The 12,019-nt window shown below is 31.8% G+C and overlaps 1 protein-coding gene across 2 annotated transcripts in view; it reads right to left on the reverse strand.

Moving 5' to 3' along the window:
• The window catches only part of TRIM9 (tripartite motif containing 9), a 202,559-nt gene that overhangs the window by 51,066 nt on the left and 139,474 nt on the right, over nt 1-12,019 (reverse strand). For both annotated transcript variants that reach the window (XM_051978098.1, XM_051978097.1), the window contains one exon: nt 6,462-6,600. In XM_051978098.1, coding sequence (XP_051834058.1) covers nt 6,462-6,600 — 139 coding nt within the window. The remainder of the gene's footprint in view (nt 1-6,461; nt 6,601-12,019) is intronic.

Genomic DNA, 12,019 nt, shown 5'->3' on the forward strand with positions numbered 1-12,019 from the left:
AAGAATTAAGGGTTCAGAGAGCACCAGGTCCAATTTGTGCCTCTGAAATGTGCAGGTTTATGCCTTTGTATTATCTAGATAATTAACTTAATTTTTCAATGTTCTAGGCAACTATTAAGAAGTATAAGTTGCAGAAAAGTTGGCAACCTGTATTGCTAGAGGTAATTTTTCAAACTAGGAATTCCCCATATCAATGAAATCAGAGGTATAGTCACCATCTTTATGTCTACTCCCTCTTGGTTTCCCTTCTATAGTGCATATGACTCCCACATCTTCTGAGTTCTTTCCCCACGTGATCTATTGTTTATTTCTAACTGGATCTTAGAAACATTTCAAAACAAAATTTATTGTCTTTTACACTCAATCTTTCATATGTCATTATTTATACCAAGTATGTCACAATTATTATAATCTTCAAGGTTTCTAATTTCTGTATTATACTCATTTTCTCTCTCATCCCAAACTTCCAGGCTCAAATATTATTATTTCTACAACAGCAATATTCTTAAATTTCACATGGCCTGATATTCAATGACTTCATGACTCATTTCACCCTATTCCACTTTATCTTTTATATAAGCATCACCACCTTACCCCATGTTTAGTAAATTTCTGACTCCCCCTCTTTCCTAGTATAAAATATAGATCTTTTTAAATTTGATTTTTAATGTCCTTCACAACTTGGTCCCACCTAACTTTATAGCATGATTAAATATTGGACCCCAACTCACCCAGTATGATTCAGCTTCAAAGAGTCTTCTTTCTGTTTCTCACACAAAGGTCTTAATCTCTTGTTTCTTTGCCATTTCACTGGCCATTTTCTATGCTTTTTAAAAAATGTATTCTGTATATTCTTATATATGCATGTCTCCCCCTATATAGTATGTCCCCAAAGTCCTAGTGAAATTTTAAAATTCTAATACTTAAAATTGCACAAAGTTTGTAATTACCTGTATGATACAAGATCTGTTAAAATAAAAATTGTCTTACTTTTTAATCATTAAGTGTATCTCAATAGCTTCCACAATTGCTCATATTTGTTGAGTAATTATAGTTGAGTACTAGTTGCTTGAGTTCAAGTGCTGCTTTCAGTTTCTTGATACCCTCAGTTGCTAATATCTACCTCCTCCATTTTCTATTCACTTTGTATATATTTTTATTTCCCTATGGTGTGCATATTGTTTCAATAAAACATAAGCTTCTTGAAGGTAAGGTCTAATTCATTTTTCTCCCTGTACCCCAGGCTCTAGAACAAAAAATGGCATATGGTGTATATTTAATAAATATGTGTTGAAGAAATTATTAATCTTTGTGCACACTATCTTCAAGGCAAACTTTTTTAGCTTACATAGTCATCCTCATGTATCTAGATTCATTTCACTTAATCTATTGATTTGTGATTCTTTAATTCCATTGAGAATTCTAATACTTTATGCAGCTTAGTTATACAGTGTGTAGAGTGTTGAACTTGGAAATAGGAAGACTAGATCTCAAGTTTAGTTTAAAAAATTTAATAACTATATGACTAGGGACAAGTCATTTAATCTTATTTGTAAAATTGGAATAATAATAATAGTTCTTGCCTTCCAAGGTTGCTTTGAGGATAAAATGAGATAATATTTGTAAAATTCTTTGTAAACCTTAAGGTTTAAATGCCAGCTATTATATATAGTAATAATAGTATTGTGAATTGACTATCTTGCCCTGTCAGAAAGAAGCCCAAATTCTATTTATATAAAATAATGTGATTAGAGTTTATTGTTAATTTATCCATCCTATCTCCAATATAGTTAATATTTTTAAAGACATTCACAATAATCTTTGAGATATTTTTAGACATGTCTGGGCCTGGTCTGCCAGGTGCATTCTATCTAGCTCCTTTTCAGTTTGTAGTTTTGTACCTGAGAAACCTCAAGGGTATATTCCCCCTATAAAATACTTGTGTACATGAAAATCTTTGCTAAGGTCCTTTCAGGATTAAGCCCAGTATGAGGAACTCTCTCTCTCTCTTCTCATGATGATTTCCCTCTAATCATGTCATTTTCCTTACTCTAGCAAACTCTGGTTACTCTGCTAAACTCCTCTGTGGATCTAATATACCAGTCAATGGCATGCTTAAGCCCCAAGAGATATTCCTTTAATAGATTCTTCCAAATTCTTTTCTTTTATAACTATATGTTTTCTCAACTGTAGTTCATATTTCCCGCTCCTTGTGCCTATTTTATCTCTTATTTTGTCTGTAAACTCTTCTCCTAAATAAGCCTTTTTTTTGACAAAGAGAATGACCATTATGAATTTGTCAGATGTTTATTTTGAACTGCATATTACTACATAGTTCAGTAGTAGTTGTAGTAGTAGTAATCTATAATCAACACCAACTTCTTTTTTTAATATCAATTTCATTTCCTTTTCAACAATTCTGGAGCTTTTTATTATTGTCCCATCCTCTCTAGAGAGTCTATAAGATCTTGGTTTTCATTAGGCAGTGGTTAACTTTATTTATTATAAATGTTCTAAGTTTTATTTTTATTGATATTTTATTTATTATATGTTCTAGTTTTAGAATCCTTCCTGATTATTTATTTCCTTATGTACTGAGTCATTCACTTTTTCCTTGTAGATTCCAGTCTTAGCTGCAAGCCTGATAACCTTCTTCCCTTGGAAAAAATAACTTAAGACAGTTTTTGGTCCTTGACCCAATGACTTTTTGACAGCAAAAAATGTCCTAGTTGGATTTCAGTTCATTTCCCTTCAGCTTTGATACAGATGCCACAAGTACTTTTACTGGTTTCTTCCTCTGCTTTTTTTTTTTTTTTAATCATATGATTAGAATGTCTACTTCTTGTGAGATGGGAAGGTGAAGTTGTTTCATGAATATTTACTAACATGTACTCCTCTGCAAGCATTTTAAGTTTTTTCCTCCCTTACTACCTTCAGAAATGAATGGAGGCAGTTTAGGGAGGACTTTTGAGTTGAGCACACTAAATATTAGAGGTTGAGCACACTAAATATTAGAGTTCTCAAGTGGTAACTGAAAAATAATTTCACCTTTTCATGGAAAAAACACCACTTGTTTTTTAGATTTAGCTTTAATAACTCATAACTAGTTTGTAATTACCTTTTAGGTAAAAAAAAACTGAAGTGGATTTTGGGGAAAGTGACTGTTCTACCAATTTTTAAAGTCACATAACCTTGGTGATTCTTTTCCATTTCTTGGTCTAAACTGATAAACATTTGCTACTAACAACTTACATATTACTTATGAACTCTTTTAGGGAACCTGAGAAATTCTGTGAATGATAAATGAAAATGTCAGTGTACCTTTTAGTGAATGTTAGCATAAAATAACCTCTGTATAAAATCAGAATTGTTTTTATCTCTTCTTCCTCCTTCCTCTAGATACCCAAAGTAGGAAGTTACTGAAAATAATATCTTGAAAACAAGCTCAAGTAGGGCCATTAAAAAAAAAAAAAAACAATCCACAAGAAAGAAAATGGCATATATATATAACATACATGCCATACATATAACTAACAGGAAAAGGATAACTCACACATACAAAAAAAAAACTAAGACGATGTAAGAAAAATAATAATAACTATGGAACATGATTAAAACAGCATCTCATCAAATATATTTTTCTTTATTGATCTCTGAAAACAACATTAAAAAACTTTCTTGACTTTTACAGCAATTTGTTTTGTCAAGACTTCTATCAAATTATTTAACAATTATTCCCAATTCTACATTTACAATACTATTCAAATGGATCTCTATCCCCTAAGAATTTTTTCCTAGTTGGAGTAGTCTTACTAATCCCTAATCTTACTGATTAAAACCCTTCATTAAGATTCACTTGTACTATTGCAAATATTACTATTGAAACTACAATTTGTTGTAACAAACTAATTGGTTTTCTACTTCCAAATCTCTCCTAGTTCCTATCTAAATAATAATTTTCTTAGATGTCATTATACATCCAATAGATATAGCTATATCACTCCACTTATAAATATCTTAAGTGATTCTCTATTTCCTAAATAAACTTAAATTCCCTTTCTTGAAATTCAAGACCATCACAATGTGTGTCTTTGTAGTTATAGCTGATATTATTCCCCTTTAATGTACTGTATTCCATACTCAAACTTAACCCTCTGTCCCCTAAACACCACTTGTACTTTTTATCTAAGTGTTTTTTTATTAATTCTATGTGTTATAATTACTTCTTTAATCTCTACCTACACTTTAAAGTTCAAATTAATTGCCATCTATTCCAGGGAATCTTCTCTGATTCACTTTCTCTATTGACATTTGTAGAGCAATTGGTATTGAACCTCTATGTTATACCTGTTATGTAATATTATGTGTTATAGTTATCTGTATTTGTTTCTTTCTTCTCAGTAAAACTATAAGCTCCACATGTGTCAAGTACTCATGTTATTTAAAGTTCTTTTATCTTATCCAAACCTCACTGTATTAGGATTTTGAAAAAAAAATCAACTGGAATTTTTCTGAAATTAAATTTTTTAAAATGTTTTTAAAAGTTATAACTTACCTTACTGTGAAAGTTAGTATGAAAAGGGAAAAAAAGGGAAAAAGACACAGAACAGACCAAGATTCTGATGAAAGTATGTATGTGAATTTTATTTTATTATAGGAAATATGACTTATGTGGAGCAATAGCTATAAGATAATAGAACTTTCTTTGTATTTCTATAGTTATAGAAATCGTGCAAATTTAAAATTCAGGACATTTATTTTAATTTACAACTCCTTCACTTCATTAGATATCTCATTGAAAGCAGCTCTCTATCTGTTACTATGGTACATACTTTTAATATTGAAATATACAGAATTAGACACATTATTATTATTATTATTATTAAAATAGGGTATCTACTTCTTGATATTATATTTTGAAAAGAGAATCTTAAGTTATCCACCTGCCATTTTAATATGGTTGTGTTATTTTTTAGTGGACTTTTGGGCCATATTTTATGATAAATAAAAATAGTTTTCCATGAAGGTATTTAATAGCAGTCTCATTGTAAATTGTATGCTTCATTTGTCTTTTTAATCCTCCTTATTCATTTGGTACAAAGGCATGTTTTAAAGCAACTGTTTTGAGATTCTTTCAAAGAATAACCTTTTTTCAGAAGTTTTAAGAATCAGGAAAAACATCAATATATCTCTTTAAGAATAAAAGCATTTATTCTAAAATTTAAATCTCTGTCAAGAGAGAAAACTTTGTTTCCAAAATGACAACTTTATGAATGTGGAAAGTATGAAAATGTGGCCCAAAGTGTTTCTACACATCAAAAAAATTTACATGAAGTTTGCAGTTTTCCTCTACCAAGTAAGCATTTTTAAAACACATCATAGGGTTACTTTTATAAACATAATTCTTAGTGTTCCAGGACAATATATTACAAAATAAAATTGAGAAAGACACTATAAAACATTAAAAAGGAAGACATGAAAACTATAGTGATGCTACTCCTATAGGGTATAACTTCATTTGGATGGTTTGAAAAATGCTTTGACATTGACGGCAGTCTCTAAACCTTCACATGCTTTAAAAACAAAATCAGTAACAAAACACTTAAGATATTAGGACTGGCTATCAGTTTCAAGGATGTTTTCTGAATCTGATACAATGCATTGTACGAGCTATACAAGAAGAGGAGAATGTTTCCTGCATCTGGAAAGTTGTGCTATATAACCTTAAAACACACAGGTAGACAAAGAAATGAGGTAAAGAAAACCTTACTCTTCCCTTTCTATGAAGTACTTTCAGATAAGTTTATTCTTCATGTGAATGGGATTGGCTTTGCATGAGAAAGTGGAGCATTTCAATGCTTCTACATAAAATATGAATCCTTCCTGAATACCATGTTCAAACAAAGCATGCTTTTACCTAAAAGCCATTAAGCAAAAAACAAACAACAATAATGATAACAACAAAAACAAAAACAATAAACAACCCCAATCCCTATAACAATGATGAAAATGTTCTATGAGTTCTGTTAAGGAAATAGCAGGAGCTATAAATATATTTTAAAATATCTGAACAATATTTAGAAATGGTCTTTATTTTCTGGGAGTGGAAGCCTACACATTTGAAAGACCATTTCTTCTGAGTTGTAATCTAGATCCTGCTGAAAATATCATCCCCTATCTCTATCTATTTATTACCTCTCCCTCTTTCTATGTCTGTGTCTACTTCTTAAAACTGATTGGAATTGTTGAAATGCAACCAGGCAACAGACTTTTACATTTTAGTGCTATGTATCTTTTCAAAGTAGCAGAAAAGTAACAACTTTGTGACAAAACATATATGTTAAACTAAAAAAAATACCCTTTAGTAACATGGTCAATGGTAGTATTTCCTTGGGGACTTTGCCAGTTATTTTAGATGCTAAACAGTTCTTGTTCTGAGGAGTACTGCTGAAGTGCCTTACCCTCAGATGTCTGAAGGACCAAGGTCTTGCTGTATTGGCTGACTCCTGTTTTGTTAAATGCCTTGACTCGAGCACTATATGTGCTGTTGAAGTGAAGACCATCCACTGTGCACATTGTTTCCTTTCCAACATATACCTCCTGATTTAAAAAAAGAAGTATATATCAATAAACAACATTTTTAGGATAAGAACTTTGAGACATTTAAATCAAATTTATGATGGCAGAGCAAGACTTTTACTAACTTTTTGAAAGTTTTGTAACATCTCTTTAGAATAACACTTATGCATATAAGGAAATGGTATTGTTTCAATAGGAAGGAAGATTTGTATTACAACTATAACTGCTGTGAAAAGTATTTACTGGGGTAGAGCCAAGATGGTGGAGAGAAGATAGATCTTTGTCTGAGCTCTTCCTGGCTTCTCTTAGATCAACACCACATTAAGCCTCTAAATTGGTTTTGGAGTGAAAGAATACACAAATATTTGGACAGCAGAACATAGAACGTTCTAGCAGAACATAGAATGTTCCAGCAGAACATATTTCGCAAGAAAAAGTCTGTTTCAATCAGCATGGAGTGGGGAGCAGGGAGAGAAGGGAGATGGCCAAGTGCAGGCACAGCACAGAGACCCATCTAGGAGATTCTACCAGGAGGGTCTCACCAAAATACAGCAACATTGACTACTCTGTCCTGGTTCAGGCACAGACTAGCTGTCTTTTACAAAAGGCAAATAACAAGCCCCTGAATCCCTGAATAACATGGAACTTGGCCATGCCCATCCAGCCCAGAAAAAAAGTCAGCAACCCCAACCCCAGGGTGGTATGAAGTCGCTGTCACCTGTAAAGGAAGCTCAAACCTCAAACCTTGAAGACAGTAAAGAAAAAATGTCTTCAGATGAAGCCTCAAAGGAGGCATATAAGTTGATCTCCATCTCAAAAGCCTTTCTTGAAAGAATTTAAAAATTCATCTAAAAGAGAGTTAGAAGTTAGAAGAAAAATGGAAAAAGGTAAAAACTTTGCAGGACAGTTTAGAAAAGGAAACACAGAAATTATCTGTGTAAAATAGATTTAGCAAAATGGAAAATTTATTAAAAATAAATTTGACGAAATAGAAAAAGAAAACAACTCTTTGAAAAATGGAATTTGGGAAGTGGAAAAAAATCCAATGAACAAAACAGCTCATTTTTTTTCTTTTCTTTTTTCTCCCACTTTATATTTTTATTATTTTTTTTAGATTGTAACTTTTTATTGACAGAACATATGCCTGGATAATTTTTCATAACATTATCCCTTGCATTCACTTCTGTTCCGACTTTTCCCTTCCCTCCCTCCACCTCCTCCCCTAGACGGCAAGCAGTCTTATACATGTTAAATATGTTATAGTATATCCTAGATACAATATGTGCGTGAAGAATTGAACAGTTCTCTTGTTGCACAGGAAGAATTGGATTCAGAAGATAAAAATAACCTGGGAAGAAAAACAAAAATGCAAACAGTTTACACTCATTTCCCAGTGTTCTTTCTGTGGATGTAGCTGCTTCTATCCATCATTGATCAATTGGAACTGAATTAGATCTTCTCTTTGTTGAAGATATCCACTTCCATCAGAATATATCCTCATACAATATTATTGTTGATGTGTATAATGATCTCCTGGTTCTTCTCATTTCACTTAGCATCAGTTCATGTAAGTCTCTCCAAGCCTCTCTGTATTCATGCTGCTAGTCATTTCTTACAGAATAATAATATTCCATAACATTCCTATACCACAATTTACCCAAGCATTCTCTAATTGATGGGCATCCATTCATTTTCCAGTTTCTAGCCACTACAAACAGGACTGCCACAAACATTTTGGCACATACAGGACCCTTTCCCTTCTTTAGTATCTCTTTGGGATATAACCCCAGTAGTAACAGTGCTGTATCAAAGGGTATGCACAGTTTGATAACTTTTGGGGCATAATTCCAGATTGCTCTCCAGAATGGTTGGATTTGTTCACAACTCCACCAACAATGCATCAGTGTCCCAGTTTTCCTGCATCTCCTCCAACATTCATCATTATTTTTTCTGTCATCTTAGCCAATGATTTTTTTTTCAGAGAAAAAGATGGGCATTCAATGAAAAAGGTGAATTTCACTTATTTTTGATGAAAAGACTAGAGCTCAACAAAAAAGTTGATCTTCAAATATAGAATTCAAGAGATGCATAAAAAGGTAAAAAGGAAATTTTAAAAAAAACTATGGTTTTTAAAATTTAAAAAGTTTACATTCAAGATGAGAACTGTGTTTTTAAGGGGTATCCTTAAAAGGTGTATGTATAATTAGACTTTATTGTAATGATATAAAAAAGAAACTGAGGTGGAAAAGAGATTGTAGTGGAAGAAAAGGAAGTAAAATGGGGTAAATTATATCTCATGAAGAAGCAAAAAAAATCTATTACAATTGATGAAAAGAAGGGTAGGGGATGAGCATTTTGTGAATCTTAATTTCAGTGGATTTGGAGCAAAGAGAGAATATTACACATATTTAGTTTCATGGAGAAATTTGTCTTGCCCTATATGAAACTATGAGGGGAAGAGGAAAAGGAAAGATGGAACCTAATAGAAAGGAGAACAAAAGTAGAAGGAGAAAAGGATAAGAAAGGGGAAGAGCTGTAAAAGAAAAGGGCTATTAAGGGAAGTGGTGATCAGAAGCATTGATGAGGAGGGAAAGAAGAGGATAGCAGACTGGATTAAAAAACAGAATCCTACAATATATTGTTTACAAGAAGCACATTTAAAACAGAGTGATCATACATACACATATACATACATACAGAATAAAGATAAAAGGCTGGAGCAGAATCTACTATGCTTTAGCTGAAATAAAAATAATAGGGGTAGAGATCTTGATCTCAAATCAAGCAAAAGCAAAAACAGATCTAATTAAAAGAGAAAAGTGAAGAAACTGTATTTTGCTAAAGGATCTCATACATAACGAAGTAATATCAATACTAAACATATATGCACCAAGTATCCAAATTAATAAAGAAGTTAAGAGAGATGCAAGAAGAAATAGACAGTGAAACTATACTAGGGAATCTCAACCTTGCTCTATCAGAATTAGATAAATTGACCACAAAATAAACAAGAAAGGAGTTAAGGAGGTAAATAGAATCTTAGAAAAAATAGGTATGATACACCTTTGGAGATAATTGAATGATGACAGAAAGGGATATAATTTTTTTTTTCTCAAGAGTACCTGGAACCTACACAAAAATTGACCACAAAATCATAAATACCTCATATGACAAAAACCTGAAAATCAAATACATCAAGACAGAAATAGTAAATGCATCTTTTTCAGATTATGATGCAATAAAAATGACATGTAATAAAGAGCCCAGGAAAAACAAGCCATAAATTGACTGGAAAATAAATAATTTAATCCTAAAGAATGAGAGAGTGAAGCCACAAATCATAGAAATAATTGATAATTTCTTTCATCTAAAAGAATGACAATAATGAGACAACATGCCAAAATTTATGGGATGTAGACAAAGCAGTTCTTAAGGAAAGTTTTATATCTCTAGATGCTTACTTGAATAAAATAGAGAAAGTGAAGATCAATGAATTGGGCATGCAACTAAAAAAGCTTGAAAAAGAACAAATTAAAATCCCAAATTAAATATCAAATTTGGAATTCTGAAAATAAGAGGGGAGATTAATAAAATTGAAAGTTAAAAAAAATGATTGAACTAATAAACAAAACTAAGAGTTGGTTTGTGAAAAAAACCAAATTATCACTCTTTACAGATGATATGATGGTATACTTAGAGAATCCTTGAGAATCAACTAAAAAAAAAAACACTAGAAACAATTCACAATTTTGCACAGTTGCAGGATACAAAATATTAAAATTTTTTTATTTTTTAATTTTTTAATTAAATCCACACAAAGTCCAGTAACAAGAGATACAAAGAGAAATTCCATTTAAAATAACTTTAGATAATAATTGTTTGGGAATCTATCTACTAAGACAAAATCAGGAACTATATGAACACAATTACAAAACACTTTCCACACAAATAAAATCAGATCTAAATAATTGAAAGAATACCAAGTGCTCATGGGTAGGCTAAGCTATTATAATACAAATGACAATTCCACCTAAATTAATCTACTTATTCAGTGCCATACCAATCAACTTCCTAAGACATTATTTTACAGAGCGAGAAAAAATAATAACCACGTTCATTTAGAAGAACAAAAATTCAAGAATATCAAGGGGATTAATGGAAAAATGCAAATGAAAGTGGCACAGATATATCAAATCTAAAACTATATTTTAAGATTGCAGTCATCAAAACCATTTGATACTGGCTAAGAAACAAGAGTAATCAATCAGTGAAACAGATTAGGTTCACAAGATTTAGTAGTCAATGACTACAGTAATTTACTTTTGATAAACCCAAAGACCCAGTTTCTAGGTTAAAAACTCACTATTTGACAAAATTGCTGGGAAAATTAGAAATTAGTATGGCAGAAACTAGGCATTGACCCACACCCTACACCTTATGCCAAGATCCAAATAGGTTCATGATTTAGACATAAATAGTGATACTACAAGCAAATTTGAAAACAAAGGATAGTCTGCCTCTCAGATTTGTGGAGAAGGAAGGAATTTGTGGCCAAAGAAGAACTAGAATACATTATGGAATGCAAAATGGATGATTTTGACTACATTTAGTTGAAAAACATTTTAGTATAAACAAGGCCAATGTGGACAAGATTTTTAGAAGGGAAGCATGTAACCTGGGGAAAAATTTTTTTACATTCAAGGCTTTTGATAAAGGTCCCATTTCTAAAATATACAGAGAGTTGATTCAAATTTGTAAGAATACAAGCCATTCTCTAATTGATAAATGGTCAAAAGATATGAACAGGCAATTTTCAGATGAAGAAATTAAAACCATTTCTAGTGATATGAAAAGATGATCTAAATCATTATTGATCAGAGAAATGCATATTAAGATTGGCTAAAATGATAAGAAAAGATAATGAATGTTGGATGGGATGTGGGAAAACTGGGACACTAATACACTGTGAACTGATTCAGCTATTCTGGAGAGCAATTTGGAACTCTGCCCAAGGGGCTATCAAACTGTTCATACCTTTTGATCCAACAGTGCTTCTATTGAATGTATATATTAAAGAGATCATAAAGGAGGAAAAAGGACCTATGTGTGCAAAAAAATATTTGTGGCAGCTCTTTTTGTAGTGGCAAGGAACTGGGAATTGAGTGGATACTCATTAATTACGAAATGATTGAATAAGTTATGATATGTGAATATAATGGAATATTGTTGCTGTATAAGAAGCAATAAGCAGAATGATTTCAGGGAGGCCTAGATATTTTTTATGAACTGATGCTAAGTGAAGTGTATAGAACCAAGAGAATATTGTACATAGCAACAACAGAATTACATGATGATCAATTCTGATGGACCTGGCTCTTTTCAACAGCAGGGCAATTCAGGCCATTTACAATGGTCTTGTGATAGAGAGAGTTATATGCAT

This window comes from Antechinus flavipes, chromosome 2, assembly GCF_016432865.1.
Source record: "Antechinus flavipes isolate AdamAnt ecotype Samford, QLD, Australia chromosome 2, AdamAnt_v2, whole genome shotgun sequence".
NCBI lineage: Eukaryota > Metazoa > Chordata > Mammalia > Dasyuromorphia > Dasyuridae > Antechinus > Antechinus flavipes.